A 23424-nucleotide genomic window follows, 5' to 3' on the forward strand; every position below is an offset into this window, starting at 1 on the left:
GATCACGTATATGTTATGCTACTCTTGCTTTCTGTTCGTTGAACATATAGGGGCACAACCTGGGCAGGAAGATTCTGGGACACCCGACGAAATATACTGTTCTTTGTATTTTTGTGATATTCGATTACCTCAAAAGTCCCGACGCAGAGCAACGTAGGTCTTGTACTTGTCTTTTTGATTCTCTTTTGTACTGACTGAGTCGATCGAGTCTATATGTAGTATGATCTCTACGATCCAAGATGAAAACGCGGTAATTAAGATGATAAGCGAGAGTGAGAGAGAGAGAGAGAGAGAGAGAGATATGTGAGCAATAATTGGAAATTAAACACTTTTTTATAAGGCGAAACGCACCACCCGGTCAAAAAAGAAACACATGTTTCAGAGAAATTGAGAATGAGAGAAAGAGAGCGCCGTGAACCTACGTTTTCACCTTGTATACCTTCGATTACTATTCTTTTTCTACCAGACGTACCTACTAAATACCAGCTACTCGTACTAAATGTCCAGCGTTTTTTTATAAGAGGCGCGTTGATCACAATCTTTGTTAAATGAGTAAAAGAAAAAAGAAATCTAGTCCGAAGAGTCTGACTGACAATGAGATTGGGATAACCGAATGTTACATAGACCGTTCTTTTTTTCACAATCCGTGCGACGCCAGATGCGAACTATAGCCAGCCGCAGCATATTCACTTATACCTCGAGAGACATCAGGAGAAAATTCACGTTTCCCTTCTGAAATGGAAAAGTGAGAGAAAGAAAAGAAAATAAATAAATGAAAACTCATGCCATTCCACTTGACGACATTGAGCTATGTTTTGAGAAACTTGTGAGACACGCGCAGTACCGACGACGAAAATTTCAAGAGAGACGAAGATATCATGTCGTCGCCCGACAGATATAATAAAAAACAGAAAAAAATAGGAGAATACACATACACTCTCGTCGAATTTTTGCGAGTTTGCATATCATTACATTGCGCAATAAATGCACCGAGTTACCTAAACTAGAAAAAAAAGTCTTGCAGCTACGACGACAAATTTAATGGAATAAAAATAACGAACGAATCGAAGTCGAATTCTGTACATTAAAAACGGTCTTCATGAAACAAAATGAAAAATGTTAAAAAAAAAAACGATAAAAGACAGATATAAAGCCCAATGTCACTTTCATAGATTAAACTGTTACACTCGCATATATATATATACGCGCATACACACATGACCGAAACAAGTGAAACTATTATTGCGTTGATATTTAAATTATTCTTATTTAAACGATTTATTTGCAGATTTCTACAGATTTAGATCACGAATTTACCGCGACATATTTTGACCGATTATTTTGTATCGAGCGAGAGTGGTGGAAAGGTTTTATATCATGAAAAAAAGTGTGCAATAAGCGTAATGTCTATTGTAACAATAAAGAAATGATATTAATTGCAACGGTGAATTTGTTATTACGTTGAGCGAGCGAGAGTGTGAGAAAGAGAACGAGAGAGAGAGAGAGAGAGAGAGAATATAATAATAATAATAAAAAATCAGGAGAGAAACGAAAATGTACCACTGCAATCATCAAGTGTACTAGTTAATAAATACTATGATCATGGAATTTGTTATAACCAGCATCTCCTTGTTTGCTACAGTCAACAACATTCACTGCAACAATTAAAAAAACAAATGGGTAACAAAAATTACTGTATCAAGGTACAATGTATTAGCAGTTGACGTGTGTACAAAATGCTACATAATCCGCAATGCAACTGAGATTACCTTCATCTGTAATTATATAATGAGATCCACAGCCTTATTAATCCAGTATAGAAAATTATTTTCTTTTATGTAAGACAATGTACATAGTGTTTATTTGATGGCAGTCTAGCCGCTTCAGTTTATGAATTACTATTATCGTTGGTTATACTATGATTCATACTTTTTACTAGCTAAAACTTTCTTCATTGTTTTCTCTAATGCTGGTAACATGTCTAAGTAATTATCTACACATTTGGTAGCGCATTTATCAAATTCATCGCTGTATCTATCTACTTCGTTCTGTGTAGGATTCGGTCCCATGTTATCCTTTATTTTATCATTGCAATCCATGACACACCTTTGCAATCGATTCTAAAAGTATATTTTTTATTTATTACGCTGGCTTCTAATTATTTGGCTTTTTCTGATTCCACAGATTAATTATCTACCTGAACCCTTTCAAATTCTCCTTGAATATAATGTTGAGCTTTAGTTAAAGAGCTACTACAGTTCTCCACACAGTTATGTACTTTCTGCATGCTGTAAGTTTCATTGTCGCAACAAACCGCAGCACACCTGTGCATGTCTCCCTGAAATGCAATATTAATTGTATCATATGTACTTTTACCATCGAGCATTGCAGAGATGTTCGGTTATATTCATCATTGCAAACAAAATGCAAGCATAAATGAAATAACCTGAAAAGATTCACCAGTGCAAACGAATATACCTGCATTTTCCTAATGTAAGACTTGTCAATCTGCTCCACCATTTTATTCATATTCTCTTCGACCCGTCTTCTCTGTTCCTCAACCATGATGATTGATTTGATTAAAAATCTTTCAATATTACATAAAAAGAAATGAAATTTCCGGTCTTCTATACTTATTCTACTTAAAGAACCGTATCAACATTCAACACCTCGGCACCTCGCATGGACGATCATAGGTTAGGTCGATACATGTGCGGTTATCGTGGCGGTTATATAATTGAAGAAGAGTTTATAAATGGCGGGCCTGAACGATAAACAATTTTCTTATTCAATAGGGAAATAGAAAAATCATACTGTTTTAAATGAATTAATTGTACGGCGGGCTGTTTAAAGTAACACATTATTACTCGAAATTACTAGCGTGTTGATAAGATTGGATAAGATCAATACACACATATATATAGTCTATATAATAAATATAAAGAAATAAAGGGTTACATACAGTTACATACTTCCTTCTTCAATCGGTAAAGTACGAAAGTACGATTGGCGGGCTGTTTAAAGTAACATTATTATTACTCGGAATTACTGTTTATAGTGTCTTGATAAGATCAATACATATAAATATATATAGTCTAATGTCGAATAATGTTTTAAATATAAATTTTTCATTGTATTTTATTTGAAATATCAGGGAAAATCGGGACTCGTTCCATAAGAACCATAAGAACACAGCTTGAACAAAGCTTACGATTATGCGGAAAATTATCTGTGCCGTGTCTATAAGTTTATATGGTCTAAGGTTACGATTATGCGCAACGATCAGCAACGATCCAATAACGACTCTGTGCAGTAGAGATGCGCCGAGGTGGAGTCTGGTGAAGCGCATGCGCAATCAGTATAGGGTACACTCCATACGACATGCGAATCGGAAACCATTCCGGTCGCCTTTCTTCACTTGACCGGCCAAGATGTTGAGTGCTGTATCGAAGGCAGCCGCTGGAGCCCTGAGGGCCGTCAAACCAGGCTTACTCCAAAATGAAGTCGCCAAAGTATCCGGAGTTCTGTCCGTGAACAGTGAGTAGCCAAATAATCATTTTCTCAAACGTTACCCGTCGCTTTCTCACAATCGAACTCGTAACACTCTCCTCTTACACTGTTCCTCGTCGTGCTGCAGCCGATAAGTTACAGTACCATCAGCACCACCCTCTATAATTTTACCATCCTGATTCGATAATCCAGGCTGATTGAACATTTATCTAATTTTTCTCTGAACTGACACGCGAATATCGAGGAACAGGAGCATTGTATTGATTATATAATCCGTATTATTTCACCGAACCGTAGTGGTGATACCACTGTGCCAACATGGCGGCATTAAGGTCACTTCGACTAATTTTTGGCTACATCGAAAATTGTTTTTTACCGTGACTGCAATTGCAATTGGCAATATTTCGATCGTCGTTCGGTTTTTATTGGAATTTCATTTGATCTCTCGGACACCGCTATACAAGAGAAGTATTCGATTTTCTTGGACTTGTTCATATCGTCAGTCAAGTCTCGTGTACAATCGATCATAGAAGTTGTACAAGCTATCGAAACAGCTTGAACTTTCGGTGAATATACATCGATGTATTTAACAAAGTAATTACAAACTATTCGAGCAAGTCGAAATTCAAATTTGATAGGTTTTCATTGAAATTTACACATGTAATTTGTATTATGTAACTTACTTCTTGCGAGCATTATCTAATATTCTATCGAGTTTATTTCAATAGTTCTTTCATCTGTACATCCTATAGACGTCTAATTTCTGAAAAAAATATTTTTAACATTCGATATATGTATAATCTTCAAGTTTGACTAATTTTGATCTGCTATTTATACAAATCTAAATGTACGAGTTATTTATTATTTATTATTTATTGCTTATTGACAATTAGGCAGAGATTATGCGAAAGCAGCAAGCAAAGGTGGGGCCCAAGGAAGAGTTGTGGCTGTCATTGGTGCCGTCGTTGATGTACAGTTCGACGATGATCTTCCACCAATTCTCAATGCCTTGGAGGTTCAAAATCGTAGCCCAAGGCTGGTCCTTGAAGTTGCTCAACATCTTGGAGAGAATACAGTGCGCACCATTGCTATGGATGGTAATGTCTTTCCCCTTTTCTTTTTTTTTAATCAAATCTAAACAATATTTACTACAATGTAATATAATTGCACAGGTACCGAGGGTCTGGTTCGTGGCCACACTGTACTGGATTCTGGATACCCTATCCGTATTCCTGTTGGAGCTGAGACCTTGGGCCGTATTATTAATGTCATCGGCGAACCCATCGACGAACGTGGACCCGTTCCCACTGACAAGCTCGCTGCCATCCACGCGGATGCTCCTGAATTCGTAGAAATGTCTGTTGAACAGGAAATTCTGGTAACTGGCATCAAAGTCGTCGATCTCCTTGCCCCCTATGCCAAGGGTGGTAAAATCGGTAAATTTGATTTTCTACATACGTTCGCGCGTCCTCGTGAAATGATTAGAATTGTTGTGCGAGAACCTGAATTTATTTTCTAAATTATATAACGCCGATTCGATTGGACCCGTCAGGCTTGTTCGGTGGTGCCGGTGTCGGCAAAACTGTATTGATTATGGAGCTGATCAACAACGTAGCCAAGGCTCACGGTGGTTACTCCGTGTTTGCCGGTGTGGGTGAACGAACGCGCGAGGGTAACGACTTGTACCATGAAATGATCGAGTCCGGTGTCATCTCCTTGAAGGACAAGACCTCCAAGGTAGCGCTGGTGTACGGTCAAATGAACGAACCACCAGGCGCTCGTGCCCGAGTCGCTTTGACTGGTTTGACTGTCGCCGAATACTTCCGTGATCAGGAAGGACAGGATGTGCTGCTTTTCATCGATAACATCTTCAGGTTTACACAGGCTGGTTCGGAAGTAAGCGTGTCACTTTCAATGTTTTACTACTATTTCGAACCAGAATCTTTATTAATAATTGCTTACTTGTACCAGGTATCTGCCTTGTTGGGTCGTATTCCATCCGCCGTCGGTTATCAACCAACCTTGGCCACTGACATGGGTAGCATGCAGGAACGTATCACGACAACCAAGAAGGGATCCATCACCTCTGTGCAGGCTATTTACGTGCCTGCCGATGACTTGACTGATCCCGCTCCTGCCACCACATTCGCTCACTTGGACGCCACCACTGTGTTGTCCCGAGCTATCGCTGAGCTTGGTAATTAAACGAGTTTCTACTTTGATAACTAGACTGCGGATGTTCATGCGGATGCAGTTTTCGTAGATGAATTTTAAGAGAAAGTCGAATAAAATAGAATCTTATTTTCCGTGGTGTACTAAATGCTCTGATAAAACCACATAATTGCATAAAGATCCGCAGTCTATTTGATAACGTTCCAGCGGAGCTTAGAAGAGGACTAATATTATCGTTGAATATCAGGTATCTACCCTGCTGTCGATCCTCTCGACTCCACGTCTCGTATTATGGATCCCAACGTCATTGGCGCGGAGCATTACAACATTGCTCGTGGTGTGCAGAAGATCTTGCAGGATTACAAATCGCTTCAAGATATCATTGCCATCTTGGGTATGGACGAGTTGTCTGAAGAAGACAAAATTACCGTAGCCCGTGCTCGTAAGATCCAGAGGTTCTTGTCTCAGCCATTCCAGGTATGCAAATCTGCATTTCATTATGTATATATCACTGGTTATATTTTATTTTCATTATTGTATATCACCGTTTGTACTGTTTAACGATCGCTGATCACTTTTATTTAGGTTGCCGAAGTGTTCACTGGTCATGCTGGTAAACTAGTACCGTTGGAAGAAACTATTAAAGGATTCCAGAAAATCTTAGTTGGAGAATACGATCATCTTCCAGAGGTCGCCTTCTATATGGTTGGTCCTATCGAAGAAGTAGTAGCAAAGGCAGAAACGTTGGCCAAGCAATAAGCCGAAACACAGTCATCGTAATCATGTCATTAATAAATAATTAAAACGATCTTCTAATAATACAAGCCTGTTTCTTTTTTATCTACAAAAGGAATATACTGACTTCTATCCAGAATTGTTTAAGCGTCGTTGTATCGAAATTGCAAAACGGGGATTAGAAGATTGTTTTCTTTTCCGGTATACGAAAATTCACAAAGGCATACCGAATTTGTGAGAGCGTCGTGAACGTAATTAATTACGAGAATTTCTAAGAAATTCTGTGTAATTCTGTTCAGGATGTTTTCTTCCAGCCATAGATCAAGTCGAAGAAACATTGTTATTATTCAACATATACTTAAGTCACAATAGTATATGTTAAAAATTAATAAAAATTTTACAAAAACGTACGGATACATTGTGGAATTTCAGAATCGTCCTTCGTTTTCGTAAAACGTTCTCTTTTTGTTTTAAGTTAGGAGAGAAATAGAAAAAAATACACATTTATTTTAACTAAACCATTAAATTTTTTTAATTATTTTAAATAGGTAATTTGTATTTTTTTTATAAAAGACACATCAAAATATCAAATAATAATGTTCATTCTTGCAACGAGTAGCACTCGAATCCTATGTTACGTTTTCTTATTGAACTGAATTGAAATCGATCATAGGTTTCTCCAATCGATAAACGTCTTTAAGCATCTGAAATAGAAAATAGATTTGTTGTGTTCTAGAGAATTGATTAATTATAATTTAAAGAACTACGCGATTCATCAAGGTATTGTTACCCTCCATTGATCCATATTCAGGTAGACAACATTCTGAATGTTTGGAGTTTTTCCTGTTCGAGCAATCATATCTTTTGTACATGGTTGAACCACTAGGATCCCAGAACTATCTATGATCGAAAGAAAAAAAAAAGTATTAAAAATAACCTTAGAAACTATATGCTTCGACAATTACTAAAAACGAGAGTCACCTTTTGTTATTTTGATATTTCCATCCCTAACTAGAAAAGATATTTGCAACATATTTTCGATTGTTTTTCCGAAATCAGTAGGATGCAAAATAAGTTTGAAAAAGTCCAGAGGTTCGCGATGAGCTTTATAGTACCGCGTAATGAACGATCTCATCTTCACTGTCTGCTCCAGACCTACTTCTTCTTTATCAACGGCTACAACATTCTCAGGCCTTTTTATCTGTGCCTGAGCCTCTCTGACCGCTGGTTTCTTTCTAACAATTTCCTTCCTTTCCAACGGTGCCAGAGTACCTAACAATAAGAAAAAAAACCAAAATATATCTTACTTATCTCCATTTCTATGAACACGTATAAAATCTTCTGAAACCTAGTAACGTGCTGTATTGGGGCATTGTTTTGCAACATTTTATAACTTTGTTTTCCAAAAGTGACCAATCCATTGTGTTCGACTCGATGCCAGGTAAATGTTTCACATGTTTCACCTAAAGGAAACGTAGAAAATTTGTTATGAAAACATTGAAAATAATGTATACCGCATTCTAATACGTACCACGGTTTTGGCAAACTCAGCGGAATTATAAGAGCACATATACTTTGTTAAAGAGCGTGTGCATTGTTTCAGAACCTTGGAAGATAGGCTCATCATTTCCGAATCCAATAGTACTTCCTCTTGATTGTGTACTAACAACATATTGAAAAGTTAGGTATATGTAGAAATGGGTACAATAGAAAATAATAGAGATGTATGTACTTTTTTCTTCTAAGGTCGTTTCAGAGTTTATAATATCTGTCTGTTCCATACATGTTTCCAGAGTGTTTATGGTGGTGTCGCTGACCGCCTGTTCTGCAAATCACATATCATTAATACTTCATGTTTTGCATTCGTACGATTCGGTGCACCCGAGAGGAATGCAATTCCACTGCGTTCTTTGTTATGTAACATAACCACTTTCTGTCTATGCTATTGAGAGTAAAATCCACTTATTTACAAAAAATACCATGGTACTATTGCCATTATGACAGTTTGAAATTTGCTAGATGTCCTATGACTGGACTAAATTATGTAAATAGACTAAAAGATTGAAAAAATTCAAGAATCTTGTAACATTGCTTTTCTGAAATTCAATTTTTATGTTATTCCTGCTTCCCACAATCGATGCAAAACATTTTTATCTTGCATAAAGATCCGCAGTCTAAAACCTATGACATATTTTTATTTTGATTCGTTTCGAAGATAACAGCTGTTCCAGTAGCCCGAGACACCCTGTATACAAATTTACATATAAATATATAGCATCTTACGCAGTGATTCAGTTGTGGTTATCATTTTTCTTAAAGTTTCTTTTCGCTCCTGCGGCGATCGTAAAATCGAGGCGTTCGATTCCATCGAATAGGTGGTTTCTCTGGACATTTTGACTTATTGTTAGAGTAATAAACAGCAACAAAATTCTTCAGGCACTGTGTTTCGTTCTTCGTCGGATCGACGCATCGACGACAGAAACTTGTTCACTCTTGGTACATAACGTACATAATCGGTGGACACAGCGTCAACTATTTAAATGTTAACCTTTCATCGCTGTGGAACAGCTATGCTAATATTTACGAACTGTTCGCTGCAGTTGATTGATCGTGTTGCATTACAAAACTATTTATTTCCGAGTGATTCGTGTCTCGTTGTTTCTTATTAATAGTTCTTGTTTTCACTGTAAAATCGTTCGAATCGTGTGCGTATGCCAGAAAAGACTGGAAAAGACTGCGAACGAAGAGCACTGATTACTTGGAAAGAAAGACAAAGAAAGCTTTGACAGCTCGTAGCTCGTGCAAGCTCGTGGTCGTGGTGGTCACGAACGTTTGTTTTCTGTTTTGCGGGAAAAAGCTTCGAAGAAACGGGTATGGAAAACACCTCGGACAAGGTAGAGTTCTTGATTTGATAATCGAACGAGAAAACGCGATGGGATTATAATAAAAAATGTATTTCTAGGAAGAACAGAACAATCAGGATGATTCAGACTCGGAAATAGACGAGGTAGAGCCCAGGCTCAAATACGTCAGGATGCGAAACGATTTGGAGAGTATATTGCAGAACGATTCGGCTAGCTGCATTGCTGTCCACCCGAAGGTTTCAATTTTCTAACATTTTAAAACACATTTTTCTAATTCAAATCCTGTGGTCTCGTGCCATGGAGGTTAAGCCATTTTAACCCTTAATGTGGTCAACCAAAATGTATAGATTATTTTTGAAACCTTTCTCTGTATTTAACATGTTTGCAGAAATTGTCATTATAAGACTATATTAGCGAGTAATTATTATATATAATAAGTATGTATTAGCGAGTAAAGAACATTTAGAGAGATTTTGTAATATTTTTTTAGAGGAACGTTAACAAATTGTCGAAAGAAATACAGTAAACGGGTACGTATCCGGTTGACTACACAAGGGTTAAGGCGGTAGACTAGTTTCCAGAATTTCTCGATAATACAAAGATGAGATTTTTCAGTAGTCATCTTTGTATTATCGAAAAAAGAGAAGGCGCACCCGGTACCCTTGTAATCCTTAAAAGACGAGTCTACCCCCTTAATGTACAGGGTGGGCCAAAATTCAGAGTAGCATTGCTTTTTGGGATGGAACCAGCATTGCCAGAAAATGTCCTTGCACTTTCCTCTCTACCATTGGATTCCCCTCTAATGACTCTCCTCACGAGGAGAATACGCGACAGCGATGGCCAGAGATCATTCTTAGCAAACAGCAAAATGCGTGCGACTAGATCAATTCGCATTCCTTCCGAGTTCCACGATTGGAGAAAGTGTTGGAAATTATGCGACTTCACGTATTTTCCTCGTGCAGAGAGCTGCTGGAGGACAATCAAGTTAGATTTAATGGTAGAGAGAGAAGCATTTAGCAAAGAATACACATTGTCTGGTAACCCTGGATGGTACTTTAATCAGTACTTAATCCTTTTAACACAGCGATTCAATTTTTGTTTAGTTTCTGTGCGTAGGTTCTCATTGGGGTGTAATCCACATTCTAGACCATCTAGGCAATAATATCAAGTCGAAGAGCCTACAGGCTCATACTGTCGCCGTCAACCAGATCTCTATAGATCAGAATGGAGATTTCATTGCATCTTGTAGCGATGATGGGAAAATCTTCATACACGGTCTTTATAGCACAGAAAATAATCACAACATGAACATAGCCAGATTGGTGAAAACTATTGCTATAGATCCGAATTATTATAAAAGCAGTAGCGGAAGAAGGTTTATTACAGGTATTCAAGGAAAATCGTTGTTTTACTTTTCTGTTTTTTTAGAAGCATTTATTAAGCGTTATTGTTTTTTCAGGGGATGATAAACTAGTTTTATATGAAAAGACTTTTTTATCGAGAATGAAACATACAGTGTTATGCGAAGCAGAAGGTGGTGTAAGATCGGTCGCATGGATTGGACAGTTTGTAGCATGGGCATCGGATATAGGTGTTAGGGTTTACGATTTAAATGCGAGGTGTTCATTAGGTTTTATCAAATGGACTAGATCCGCAGAGTAAGCGGCACAGTAATATTCGAAAATTAGGTAAAAATAGATGAGGAGAGTACTCGTTGTACAAGGTAATTTTCCCATTTTATAGAGCACTACCGGAACACTATAGATGTAATTTAAGGTGGTCGGATGATAGAACATTATTGATCGGCTGGGTGGACATAGTAAGAATTTTTCAAATTAGAAAGAAATCGATGCAGGAAATGGTTAATAGAGACATACTGGAATACGTAGTAGAACCAGGTATGTTTGTCATTTAATCGAACACTTATCGATTGTAGGAATTGTAGGAATACCGAATACGATAAAAAATATTATATTATATTACTTGCAGTCTCTACGTTTCAAGTGGATTTTTATATTTCTGGTATCGCCCCACTAGAAAATCAGCTAGTATTATTAGGATGTTTGAAGGAATTAGACGAAAATGGGAAAAAGCAGAGGCCAACGTTGAACGTTGCCGAACCGAAGGGTCAAGTGTTAGTTATCGTCTGTGCGAATTCCCTTACGCTGCGTGGCTACGAGCATTACAGTTGTAACGATTATCACTTGGATTGTTTAAAGGAAGAAAATAGGTATACTCGATGCTTTGAGACATCTCTGCTGTTAGACATCTTGAAATATTTTTCTAATTTTTTCTTTACATTTAGATTTTTTATTGTGAGTCCAACAGACATTGTTGTAGCTAGCTTGTACGATGCCGATGACCGAATCGAATGGTTATTGAGCCACAAGAAATTTAAACAAGCGCTAGAAGCCGTGACAATAAACAATGGGAAAGATTGTAAAAGGCATACTTTAGTTAATATTGGTCGCATATATTTAGATCACTTGTTAGCTTGCGGAAGATACGACGAGGCAGGGAAACTTTGTGTAAAATTTCTAGGAAAGGATAAAAAATTGTGGGAAGAAGAAGTTAGTATTATCATCCGCTTCGTTAGAGCGTTCAATTACAATTGCATAACCGTTGTATGTTCTCGCAGGTATATAAATTTGCAAGAGTTCATCAGCTAAGATCCATTTCTTCCTATCTTCCAAGAGGCAGCGTACAATTGGATAAATTTATTTATGAAATGGTCCTGTACGAATATCTGAAAATGGATCCTGATGGATTTCTTCAGCTAGTCAAAGAATGGTCGCCGATATTGTATAACGTCGCAGCTGTCGTGAACGGTGTTCTAGAGCATCTTATAGCTCAAAATAAACGTCAAAATGTACTCTTAGAAGCTCTAGCTATTTTATACATTCACGACGAGAGGTATGACAAAGCTTTGGCCATGTATTTGAAGTTGAGGCACAAGGATGTGTTTCAGCTTATACAGAAGTACCAGCTGTACTATGCTGTCTCCGACATGATTGAAGGTTTGATGGATCTGGATGTGGATCAAGCAATACAATTTTTTTTAGATAAAGTACCATCCGAGGTTGTTGTGCAAAAATTGGAACACAATCAACGATATTTATACTTGGTAAGATACAGAAACTGAATACTCCTATCCCGGGAGGTACACTAGGTGTAATGTAATGTAATGTAATGTAATGTAATCCTAACAATTGACATTTATTATATAAAAATCTCGGTCCTACCAGTATTTAGACGCGTTAGATAAAAAGGATACAAAAGATCCGGGCAAATACCACGGGCGGCTAGTTCGACTTTACGCGGACTACTCTCGTGATAAATTATTGCCGCTTTTACGACGATCCGATAATTACCCGATACAGCAAGCGCTGGATATTTGTAGTCAACGGAAATTCTATCCAGAAATGGTGTACTTGCTCGGTAGAATTGGAAACACTTCCGAAGCTTTGGCGCTGATGACGCGAGAATTGAACGACATGGAAAGTGCTATTGCATTTTGCCAAGAACACAATGATGAGGAATTGTGGAACGACCTAATTAATTATTCTCTCGATAAACCTAGTAAGTAACGATGTCTCGTAAATAGTGGCACGCCATGTACGTAAATGTATTTCTAAACAGAGCTGTATCTTCTCAGAGGCAATCACGTTCCTCCTTCAGAAAATAGGGACTTACGTAGATCCGAGACTAATGGTGGAAAAGATAGACTGGTTCTTGGAGATACCAGGCTTGAAGAAAGCTTTAGTCAAAATGATGTCCGATTATAATCTTCAAGTTTCTGTACAAGAAGGTTGCAAAAAGACCTTGTCCAAAGATTATTTTAATTTACACGAAAGGCTGGTTAAATGTCATCAGAAAGGGATATTTATCGATGGTTGGTACTTATCAGAAAGCTTTGATAGATGTTGTGACAGTATTACTAATCGTGATGTTCTTTTGTATCAGATGACCAAATGTGTGATGCTTGCCACAGGAAACTACTTGTGAGAGGTATCTATAAGAACAAGAAAAACTGAAATAGCTGTAACATTATTTTCATTGTATTCTTATACAATTCTAATATTACTCGTTGCAGAATCGAGAAACTTGATTGTATTCTATTGCAAACATTCGTTCCACGAACATTGCTTACCAAATTTCAAACTAGAGGTATGCATCTTAATTTTCCTGTACTCGAAAGTTCTTACAAGTTCTCACAAATGTAATTTTCTATTTTAGGATAATTGCGTTATATGTAATTCGCATAAGGATATGTCTTCCAACAGAAAATGATACAGGTAATGTGTACTATACTATCCCTTCAGCATATGTATTATTTGATCGATTATAGAACATTTCGAACATGCACTGGTTATTTCAAAGCACCCGGGACATTTTGATAAAGGCTAGAAATTAAACGATTAAACGATTATATGAACAAATAAATAAGAATATACGACGTACGCTTTTAACATAAACATTTACTTGATATTCGTCGCAAATTTTCATGATTGTGTGACACTTGCTGCAAGCAACTTCTAATTTTGAATCATCCTCAGAGATAGTGGATTGTTTTCCTGAATTTGTTTCTTCGTACGGCGAAGCCAGTTCCATAGAATCGTAGGAACGCTGAAAGTCATTTGTCTCTGTAATCTATAATAATTCATTTCGAACACTAAACTGCTTCGGTTTCAAATGCATAAAGTGAGAAAAAGAAATGTTTGGTTTCTCGAATTAAAATGGTCCCGAGTGTAATGGGGGTTAATAGAGTATGTAGGTGCTTACCATGTCCCGACATTCTCCATCAGAAGATCTTGAGGGTGTTTCCTTTGGCACAGGACACTTTATGCTCAATCCGCAAATACCACACACAACTTCTGATACATCCTCCGCTAGCTGTGATTTTACATCAACATCATCATCAGTCTCATCCTCTGTACTGGTCTCCCAGGTTATCGGATCTTTTGCAAACGCTTTGAAATGTTGTATTGTGAAGTCAATTACATCCTCCGGCTTCACTGCGGAGACCAGTAAAATTTAAACTCGTTGTAAAATCGAACATTCTTTAAATAAGAGACGTGACCTGTTTAAAAAGAAATTGTAGAATGGTTATCCAGTTGTGTTTACCAACGAGCAGCGTTTCGGTGTAATCTGTAATCAGGTGTTTCACTTCTGGATGATTAAGCAGATATTCCGTGTGTTCAGCCATCTTGGAGAACTATGAAAAATCGAAAAATACACAATTAGTTGATTTTCCCGCGATACCGACCACTGCAGATATTTATCGCATTCTTTTTACCTTGGTATCTAAATATTTGGAAAACATTTCAATATCTTCTGACCAACGATCCTGTAATGGAGTTTCTAGTCTTATTTTGCTACTGGCAATGTTTGGATCGGCCAGTGGATTCATTTTCAAGATATAAGGCACATCCAACCGATTGTGTCGTAGTATTCTGCCCTGCGAACTTAAATCAGTTTTTATAATGTGCACGGATCCATCCTGTTTATATATCTTACGCTCAGTTGTATAGGCATTTAAAAAGTGTCCATCTATTTCTATACGTTCGGCCGGAGTACATTCCTGTTACGAAAAAATTCATTATTTTCACCGATCTCAACGCGAAATTGATATTTTCTTACATAACTGGATCTTGTCAATTCTCCATCTATGCCGATAGTCTGGAAAGACAGTGTCCCTTCGTAATTAATTAATGCCAAATACCGCATCAGCAGTATATTCACTGTTTCGCTAATTAATCCGTCATCCTGATTAAAATCCAGGCTTATAGTTTCTTCGAGTTGATCGCATGGACAAGTTCGCGTCAATTTCACGTAGTAAGAATCATCCTCTATACCTATGTAAATCGATCTCTCGCGTAAACCATCGTCTGTGTACTCGAATCTGAAATATATGTTTCAGTATAAAAGAGGTGAAACGTTACAAATCTTTAAACAAAACGTATTAACTAACTCCGTTCTCTTCTCTTCCAGGCAGTGCAACTTCGACGTTGCCGAGCCGATAATTTTCGTTCCACCGAAGTGACCATCGATGGACATCGAAGATTGCACTTGTACCAGAAACTCATGGGTCCGAGGCCCTACGGACTCGACCAGAATGCAATAACCACCTATCGGCTTCGTGTCCCTTTCAAACTCGCTCTTCGAACAAACTATTAAAGTCTCTCGAAAGCATAGCGCTGCTCGTTTCCTATTGTCTGAAGTACAAACGAAAGGAAGGGAGGGAACATTTAGGAGATACGAAACGTGATATCTTCTTCGATGTTATTCAACATTTATCTTCTCTATCTGTTGAACAGTAGGGACAGACGTAACTCGCAATGAATAGACGCACTACATTCCATACACACACTTGATTTCACCAACAACGAATAAACCTACCGACGTGTATATTATATATATTTTTCTATATCAAGCTTTCATTGCACACCGTTTTCGTGGATGTTCGTATATTTTTATTTCTCGCGTGTCTTTGTTCGTCGTTGGGGAAATCTTGGCTAGAACAAGAAATGTTCGAATAGAATGTTAGACACCGATATGATTTTATTCGAGAACTTTTTCAAGGTTTTATTACCGGTGCAGGATCGTTGCGTTTTAAAGCGATTGGTCGTTAGCCTATAATTCGCTGTATATATATATACTTATGTATAAATCTAGACTTCAGAAATTACACTATAGTAAACATACAGAAAAACATACAGGACGGTAGGCGGTTCATCAACTCATTAATTTGTACAGCGAGGTGCCATCATTGTGTATAAAACGATTAATAGTACGTTCTGTAGTACCTAAGACTCATTTTTGATCAGTACTCAATTTGCGTATGTGTGATGTTATCGATATACCTAGGATATCTAGGACTTTCTGTAAATACGATTTTCGAATCGCAATGTAGAACAACAATAATATTATATATATATATATATATATATATATATATATATATAATAATAATAATAATAATAATAATAATAATAATAATTAATATATAAATTTTTCACGCCGCTTTTAAAGCTGTATATTGGTTAATTATCGATGCTTCTTCGCGGTTCGTGATTTTTATAATTAAAGTTCGCCTCTCCTCTAGATGAATGGAATTTCATTTGCGCCTAGCATCCAGAAATAACTTTCTATTTACCGATAAGAAATTCTGGAATCCATTTTTGGATGTCGAACAGTTTACAAGGAATTTCTTGTTCATCGCGCTTCATTCCAGCTGCTGTTGCGAATCAAACGCTTTGAGAAAAAAAAGAATAGAGTAGTAAACAGAAGTTAGTAGTAACTAGACTGCGGATGTTTATGCAATTTTCAATTTTTGCAGACGAATTTTGAGAAAGTGGAATGCGGAATGGAATAGAACCTTATTTCCAATGGTAGTAGCGTTTGCAGATCTGAGATAAATAGAAATTGTACTAAATAGATTCTGTTGAATTTTATATTCTACCTTTTTTTGAACATTTTCAGAGGCCATAAATGCATAAAGATCCGCTGTCTCGTAATAACAAATTTCGATATATGTAGCGCGTTTGCAAGATCGCAGTGAAATCTAACGTAACACGATGACTGTTGACAAATTATTGAAAAAGGGAGGAGATGTTCACGTTTGCGAGCTACCGAAAACGTCGCAGAGCAATTTACCGAAGTTACCACCTAACGCGAAATTTCATGTCCGCTGGAAACGAAAGTTACAAAAGCTGATTTTGGTTTCGGAGAACCATCCTCTAACACGTAACACGTTACGCAGTTATGCCGCGATTGCTTTCGAGAAACGAAGACACGGACGGTCCTCGTTTTGGTGGATAATTCATCCGTGTAGCGACTTCAGGTAATTTTCTCTAGTGCAATTTCATTCGTATCTTTGATTAAAGTTAGCATATGTTCGTGTAGATTTTACTGGGACATTCTAATGACGCTTACTTACCTCTACATGTACATTAGCGTGCCATATATTCTAGCATTTCATAGAATAGCGAAAAACGCCGGCTCAAAAGTTTGGGTTCGCGTATATCCAGCGCATGCAATTTGTATAGTAGACATTGCCTTAAATTTTATAACCGGATTCACCTCAGCCGAGGGTCATGAAATCTTTTTAGACCCAGTTCTAATAACAAAGTAACATATTCACATTCTTCTCGTTCGAAATTCGATCCTTGTTACCGATATAAAGCATTATATGTTTGTTGTAGGAATTACACGAAAAGCTTTTTCTTCTTTGATTTAGTATCTTCGGTTCCCTTGATATTTTTCTACAAATATACGATAGACCCACCAGGCCCCAATGCTAACTCGCTCTTCTTAATTCCTGAACTGTTGCCAATGATGAAGATGATACGCATTTGGACATTGCGTGTTTACATAACTCAACTCACAACAGTAAGCATATCGATAGAAAGAGGAATTCTAAAATTCTAACAACCTAGAAAAAAAGAATTTGATTTTTTTTGCAGAGTTTTACAATTTCCCATGCTACGGATAAGGCCTTATGGTTAGTACTGCTGATGATGTTAATATTTCACTGGTGTTGCTGTGTGACGCATGCTGCTCCAATTGTCTTTGCACATATGGATCGCTCAACCATGGAAGTAGGTTTATAGTTTATACGTCTACCCGATAAATGGAAAGAAACTCGGTGTTCCCTGTTTCAGGGTGGCAAATTGTTCTTCATCACCTCGGGAGTATACAAGAAAACCAATGCAGAAATTTATTTACAGTATTTTCACATGGGCGTGAGCAATTTCTTCGGATCTAGTTTCACCGAACTGTACAGTCTGCAAACGAAAGATACAGCAATACGTTGCTCGCTTTTAATACTAGGAAAAGGGTGTTTAATTTATATTATAGGTAATTCTGCTTCGTTTTAACGAAATTGCTCGATGATAAAAATGTCTTTCAACTTGTTTATTATGTTAGTAATGATTCTGCAATTGGCAAAATCAGCTGCGGAGCCAGAGCTCAAATATCAACGAATTATGTATAAAGTGAATGAATATATTCACGAGAAAAAACTTCCGGAGCGGCTTAAAAATAAGCTTCTTGCTTATTACGAATATCGTTTCCAAGGAAGTTTCTTTAAGGAGAAAGCCATATCAAATACTCTGTCAAGTGAATGTTTTCTATAAAAAGACCTACAACTATCGTTTTAGGGATTAAAGTTTCTTAATTATTTTATTTTTACACCTAGACCATCTGTACCAAGAAATTATGATACACAGTACTCGTGGACTGTTAGATACAGCTACGCTTCTTCATTATTTACCCCGTACTACTATCGGAAATTTAATGGGTAAGACATACAGAATATTAAAGATAATATTTTCAATGAAACTTCTAACATTTTATTATAACATACGAACGCGTCTAGGAATATTAAAACCAGTTATATATTTGAAGGAAGATATTATTTATGAGAGCGAATCCGAAGGCGAGGACATGTACTTTATAGTGAGCGGTACCGTTGCTCTGATTACGTTCGAAGGAAAAGAAGTAATGTACAGAGTCAATGAAAATTATCTACCCTTTTGAAAAGACTGAAATGAAATGTTTCTTTTAATATTCCCCTTGCAAGATATGTCATGAGAAAGACGGAGGCTGTTTCGGAGAAAGCGCTTTAATGTATCCCGACCGACGGAGGCTGGAATCTGCAATGGCTGTCGAAGTCTGCGAATTGCTGCGTTTACATCGACGTGATTTCAAACGCATGTTCTCAAACACGTCGACGTTTTATAAAAGACTCGAAAAAACCGCGCGAGAAAGGCACGAGAGAATGACGATGTTGAGCAGTCATAGAGTATTTTTCGAGGATGATCGAGATCGAGCTTCGACCATGTCCCTGAAAGACGAAAATATTCGGGATGGTAAGGAAAACTGTATACCTGCCGTTACTACGAGAGAATAGACCCGCGTAAAGACTGGTAAAGACCAATTTTCGTTCTTTGCGCATCTTCGCCCTAATAAAAAACTGCGCAGGCGCATCTAAAAAAAAAAACGGTGCAGGCGCATCTAAAAAGAACGGCGCAGGCGCGTTTAAAGAAAAACTGTGCAGGCGCGTCTAAAAAAAAACTGCGCTGGCGCATCTAAAAATAAACAGCGCAAGCGCATATAAGAAAAAACTGCGCAGGCGCATAGACTTATAGAGATAGACTGCGCGGTTGCCACGCACCAATCAGAGCAGCGATAGTAGTGCAAGATTTCACGCGCATGCGCGGCGATGTCAGGCCTCAGTAAAGTAAGATTCTCGATAAAATGGGGTACCTTGAGCACAGCGCAGAATTTTAAAAAATTGGTATGATTTGATTCTGAAAAATGAATGTATAACATGTGTATATATTTACGTATATTTTGTAACTTGTAGGACACGTCTTGGAGTCTTGTTGTTCGGAACAGATTGTTTCAGTACATTTCTGCCAATATAACTGCTCTTATAAACATATATATATTGGGATCGCTACGCCCCACAATCTTCCAAGCTGCGCAGACGGGTCTATTCTTTCGTGACGGCAGGTATAGACTCGTTTTAAACCGGGTCCGGGATGTGCTTTTTTTCCTCGTTTTTCAGTAGTCAAAAGCGTTACGTAGATAAAAGATAGGCCGCAATCGCCCTCAAAAGTTCTGTTTACGTTTACGAGGCGTAATTTGCATTATTCGAAAGCATAAAAGCTGCGCATGTATATATACCCCGACGGCACACCGGCTCGGTTTCAGCCTGGCACCTGTGCACAAAATGGCGCGATTTTCACCTGCCGAGGGCTCGAGCCCAGGGCCTGCCGGCCGGGCTAATAAAATCGGCCTGTCTTGGTCTGAACTCTGAACGCTGAACGAAGCATTGTGTTAGCCCGTAACGTGTCGGGCTGGGGCTCGGCTAGCTGGGTCCGGCGGTAGGCTCGGGCAGACTGTGCCAGACTGTGCTGTCTGGGTATATATATATATGTATATACATAAGCTATATGTATAGCTTATGTATTTTCAAAAAGCTGCAACAGCAAACGCATGCTTCCGAATAATGCAAACTACGCCTCGTAAACGTAAAAATAAGACTTTTGAGGGCGATCTCGGCCTCGATTGATCTTTTATCTAAACAGCGCTTTCACTACTGAAAAGCCCGATCTTTGCATATTATTGAGAAATAAGGACGCGCATCCCGCACCCTTGCAATCCTGGAAACGAGTCTCAGCGATAGCGAAACGGAAACTAACAGTATAATAAATTCAATTTATTATTGTAGAAGGGTTTACAAGTTATCTCTCTGGTCTTAACATATGAATGCGTTATGTTCTAAATACGTTCTGCGAAGTGCTGCGGAATGCCATAATTAAATGCACTCGACAGCTGTTATTCTGCGGAGGATTTCATCAGAAATTGCATTCCGTCTACATACGTCTACATTAGCCATTTCAGTTTCACGTATTTATTCGCATGCGTGTACTTCGCCAGCTTCTTCCGGTTTCGCGTGTCGCGAAATTTTGGAACTTGAATCGAAGTTGTGCAGTGTAATTAACTTTAATATAATATTAAGTGTTTAACTCGTTGGAATCGGTAACAATTCCTTTACGCTGTCTATTTTTAAGTCTGTTTGCGCTGAATGACAAACATTTGTTCGATACAGGTTCAATAAAAGTTTACATTTTACATTAATGCCATTTGTTTGAACTATTATTATCTAATAGAATTATCTTCAACATTGTTATTTTATATATTGTTCAAATAAAATCGTGGTTGTTGTTACGCTGATAATAGACTCTAAATAATGTACTTACTGAAATATTGTAACAGAGGTTAAGTCTATTAACTTGACAAGCTTGTTACGCACGTGGCCGGCATGTGCTTGTCATTTTCTTCGAAAAATATATTTTATTGTTTATCAAGTGCATTAACAAATAATTTTCAACTGATTTTATTCAGAGTTACAAATATGGTCGAATTAAAGTGGGAAGAGAAGTATGGTCTCATCACCAGAAATTTGGCTGAATGGCTTGGCGATGAGAAGATGAAAAGCATTCTAAAACAGAGAGATCTTAAGCTCTATTGGGGTACCGCAACCACTGGAAAACCTCACATTGGATACTTCACGCCAATGTCGAAGATAGCGGACTTCTTGAGAGCCGGCGCAGAAGTTACGATATTGTTCGCCGATCTTCACGCCTATTTGGACAACATGAAAGCTCCTTGGGAGCTTCTGGACCTTCGTACTCAATACTATGAGGCGATCATCAAAGCAATGCTTAAATCCATCGATGTGCCTTTGGATAAATTGAAGTTTGTCAAAGGGACCGACTACCAATTATCCAAGTAATTTATTTAACGTATTAACTGTACATTCATACTACACACAATTTTAATCGAACCTTCTTTCACCAGGGAATATACATTAGATGTTTATCGGCTGACCTCTGTTGTTACTGAACACGACGCGAAGAAGGCTGGAGCAGAAGTAGTTAAACAATTAGCGAATCCCTTACTCTCTGGATTGTTGTACCCAGGCTTACAAGCTTTAGATGAACAGTACCTCAAAGTTGACGCTCAATTCGGTGGTGTGGACCAAAGAAAGATCTTCACATTTTCAGAAAAGTACTTACCCATGCTTGGATACGAAAAGCGCATCCATTTAATGAATCCAATGAGTATGTACACGATACAAATACAGCGACAATATAGAACATAGAGACGATAGAGAACGTAAGTCTTGTTTTAGTTCCTGGTTTAGCTGGATCAAAGATGTCCTCTTCCGAAGAGGATTCTAAAATTGATCTGCTGGACAATGCTGCGGCGGTGAAGAAAAAGTTAAAGAAAGCATTCTGCGAGCCTGGGAACATAACCGACAACGGAGTTTTGTCGTTTGCCAAGCACGTGATATATCCTCTGCTTAAGGAGGGCGAGTCGTTCAATGTACCGAGAACTGACGAATTTGGTAGGTGTGATTTAAAACAAACTATTACATCAAATTTATTAACAAAAGTCATCTGTGTATTACAGGTGGAGATATATCCTACGACAAATACAAGGATTTGGAGAGCGCGTTTGCAAAGGAAGATATACATCCTGGAGACCTGAAGAACGCAGCTGAAATTTACATCAACAAATTGTTGGACCCGATTAGAAAAGAATTTGAAACGAATGGAAAATTGAAAAGTTTGGCTAGTAAAGCGTATCCGCCGCAGCAGAAACAGAGTAATATGTTTTTACAATTAGAACTTTGAAAGGTACACGACGAGTCGGAGTGGTAACATTAAAATGGTATTACTCCGATGTTTAGAAGCTGTAGAGGAACTGACGCCAGCTCGGTTGGACATCAGGGTTGGCAAAATAGTCGAGGTGTCAAAGCATCCCGATGCTGATTCGCTTTACGTCGAGAAAATAGATGTAGGTGACGCCAGTGGACCGCGTACAATAGTTAGCGGACTTGTAAATTATGTACCGTTGGAGGAGATGAAAGATAGAATGGTAGTAATTCTTGCTAACTTGAAGCCAGCGAATCTTAGGGGTATTCAGTCTCATGGAATGGTCCTCTGTGCTTCTGTGTATGTTCGATTTTAATCAATACATTTCTTTATTATACGTCTTAGGACTTGTTTCACGAACTTTGTATCCCAATAGGGATGAACCTAGAAAAGCAGTCGAACCGCTGAGACCTCCGGTAGACAGTAAACCTGGTGAGAAAGTTAGCGTGGAAGGATACGAAGATGGGACTCCCGATGATGTACTTAATCCAAAGAAGAAAGTGTGGGAAAAATTGCAAGTATGTCGCTTTCCTTCTCATCGCGTCGAAATTCATAAATCTGCAATTTGTTAACATTTAATTCTCCTTGCAGCCTGATCTTATAGTAAATGGTAGCGGAGAAGCATCTTGGAGTGGGAATCTCTTGTTCACTGCCGGCGGTGGTAAAATTACAGTCGCCAGTCTTAAAAACGTAGCGATTAAATAATCTGTTCTCGAATACATAGGATTTGCATTTTTCGTATCGAATAAACGTGCTTCGTATATATTTAAGATCGCCGGTGATTTTGATTCTATTCTATTGTCAGCAACACGAATTTTGTATTTTTCAAATGTGGCATTCACAAAAATAGATAGACACGACGTTGCATGAAAATTTCTGTATTCATTAGTACATTTCTTATAATAGCCAGT

At 37.9% G+C, this 23424-nt stretch overlaps 6 protein-coding genes across 19 annotated transcripts; 3 read left to right on the top strand and 3 right to left on the bottom strand.

Annotated features, from left to right (window-relative positions):
- Positions 1 to 873: 873 nt before the first annotated feature.
- Positions 874 to 2965, bottom strand: LOC143215091 (protein FAM136A). Its single transcript, XM_076436871.1, has 3 exons — positions 2479 to 2965; positions 2198 to 2338; positions 874 to 2120 (listed from the first exon to the last, which is right to left on the bottom strand). The coding sequence occupies exons 1-3, from the start codon at positions 2563 to 2565 to the stop codon at positions 1917 to 1919; spliced, it is 432 nt and encodes a 143-aa protein (XP_076292986.1). The 5' UTR covers positions 2566 to 2965; the 3' UTR covers positions 874 to 1916.
- Positions 2966 to 3370: 405 nt separating this feature from the next.
- Positions 3371 to 6827, top strand: Atpsynbeta (ATP synthase, beta subunit). Its single transcript, XM_076436824.1, has 7 exons — positions 3371 to 3537; positions 4404 to 4607; positions 4683 to 4946; positions 5063 to 5406; positions 5482 to 5707; positions 5930 to 6159; positions 6268 to 6827. Exons 1-7 carry the CDS (start codon positions 3432 to 3434, stop codon positions 6439 to 6441), a joined length of 1548 nt encoding a protein of 515 aa, XP_076292939.1. The 5' UTR covers positions 3371 to 3431; the 3' UTR covers positions 6442 to 6827.
- Positions 6828 to 6920: 93 nt separating this feature from the next.
- Nse4 (SMC5-SMC6 complex kleisin component Non-SMC element 1) lies at positions 6921 to 8852 on the bottom strand. Of its 4 annotated transcripts, none has more exons than XR_013010285.1 (7): positions 8701 to 8843; positions 8150 to 8242; positions 7949 to 8079; positions 7766 to 7880; positions 7399 to 7689; positions 7208 to 7313; positions 6921 to 7121 (listed from the first exon to the last, which is right to left on the bottom strand). XR_013010285.1 is itself a non-coding variant. In XM_076436849.1 (7 exons), exons 2-7 carry the CDS (start codon positions 8196 to 8198, stop codon positions 7062 to 7064), a joined length of 756 nt encoding a protein of 251 aa, XP_076292964.1. In that variant the 5' UTR covers positions 8199 to 8237; positions 8701 to 8852; the 3' UTR covers positions 6921 to 7061. The 4 variants fall into 4 exon arrangements, 3 of the variants coding, with proteins under 3 accessions (XP_076292964.1, XP_076292962.1, XP_076292965.1); XM_076436849.1 differs by having other exon boundaries at positions 7208 to 7317; positions 8150 to 8237; positions 8701 to 8852; XM_076436847.1 differs by having other exon boundaries at positions 7208 to 7317.
- Positions 8853 to 9169: 317 nt separating this feature from the next.
- Lt (vacuolar protein sorting-associated protein light) lies at positions 9170 to 15411 on the top strand. Its single transcript, XM_076436794.1, has 14 exons — positions 9170 to 9311; positions 9380 to 9517; positions 10385 to 10667; positions 10741 to 10939; positions 11025 to 11179; positions 11271 to 11511; positions 11587 to 11851; positions 11920 to 12405; positions 12527 to 12860; positions 12937 to 13173; positions 13245 to 13289; positions 13375 to 13448; positions 13518 to 13576; positions 15273 to 15411. Exons 1-13 carry the CDS (start codon positions 9291 to 9293, stop codon positions 13569 to 13571), a joined length of 2532 nt encoding a protein of 843 aa, XP_076292909.1. The 5' UTR covers positions 9170 to 9290; the 3' UTR covers positions 13572 to 13576; positions 15273 to 15411.
- Positions 13154 to 19550, bottom strand: LOC143215068 (ciliogenesis-associated TTC17-interacting protein-like). 5 transcript variants are annotated; one of them, XM_076436828.1, is made up of 10 exons: positions 17493 to 17635; positions 17221 to 17400; positions 16438 to 16535; positions 15253 to 15496; positions 14922 to 15183; positions 14578 to 14862; positions 14406 to 14496; positions 14064 to 14296; positions 13764 to 13931; positions 13154 to 13684 (listed from the first exon to the last, which is right to left on the bottom strand). In XM_076436828.1, exons 3-10 carry the CDS (start codon positions 16508 to 16510, stop codon positions 13592 to 13594), a joined length of 1449 nt encoding a protein of 482 aa, XP_076292943.1. In that variant the 5' UTR covers positions 16511 to 16535; positions 17221 to 17400; positions 17493 to 17635; the 3' UTR covers positions 13154 to 13591. The 5 variants fall into 5 exon arrangements, with proteins under 5 accessions (XP_076292943.1, XP_076292942.1, XP_076292940.1 ...); XM_076436827.1 differs by lacking the exons at positions 16438 to 16535; positions 17221 to 17400; positions 17493 to 17635 and adding an exon at positions 19172 to 19550 and having other exon boundaries at positions 13764 to 13907; XM_076436825.1 differs by lacking the exons at positions 16438 to 16535; positions 17221 to 17400; positions 17493 to 17635 and adding an exon at positions 19172 to 19550.
- Tyrrs (Tyrosyl-tRNA synthetase) lies at positions 17539 to 23387 on the top strand. Of its 7 annotated transcripts, XM_076436818.1 has the most exons (14): positions 17539 to 17672; positions 17747 to 17881; positions 17945 to 18140; positions 18210 to 18401; positions 18481 to 18582; positions 18661 to 18782; positions 18865 to 18959; positions 21186 to 21584; positions 21654 to 21916; positions 21988 to 22203; positions 22269 to 22463; positions 22549 to 22813; positions 22890 to 23031; positions 23105 to 23387. In XM_076436818.1, the coding sequence occupies exons 1-14, from the start codon at positions 17616 to 17618 to the stop codon at positions 23216 to 23218; spliced, it is 2493 nt and encodes an 830-aa protein (XP_076292933.1). In that variant the 5' UTR covers positions 17539 to 17615; the 3' UTR covers positions 23219 to 23387. The 7 variants fall into 7 exon arrangements, with proteins under 7 accessions (XP_076292933.1, XP_076292931.1, XP_076292926.1 ...); XM_076436811.1 differs by lacking the exons at positions 17539 to 17672; positions 17747 to 17881; positions 17945 to 18140; ... (2 more) ...; positions 18661 to 18782; positions 18865 to 18959 and adding exons at positions 19202 to 19581; positions 19651 to 19799 and having other exon boundaries at positions 21198 to 21584; XM_076436814.1 differs by lacking the exons at positions 17539 to 17672; positions 17747 to 17881; positions 17945 to 18140; ... (2 more) ...; positions 18661 to 18782; positions 18865 to 18959 and adding exons at positions 19652 to 19799; positions 20521 to 20901 and having other exon boundaries at positions 21198 to 21584.
- The last annotated feature ends 37 nt before the right edge of the window (positions 23388 to 23424 follow it).

Source organism: Lasioglossum baleicum, chromosome 13 (genome assembly GCF_051020765.1).
Source record: "Lasioglossum baleicum chromosome 13, iyLasBale1, whole genome shotgun sequence".
NCBI classification, from domain to species: Eukaryota; Metazoa; Arthropoda; class Insecta; order Hymenoptera; family Halictidae; genus Lasioglossum; species Lasioglossum baleicum.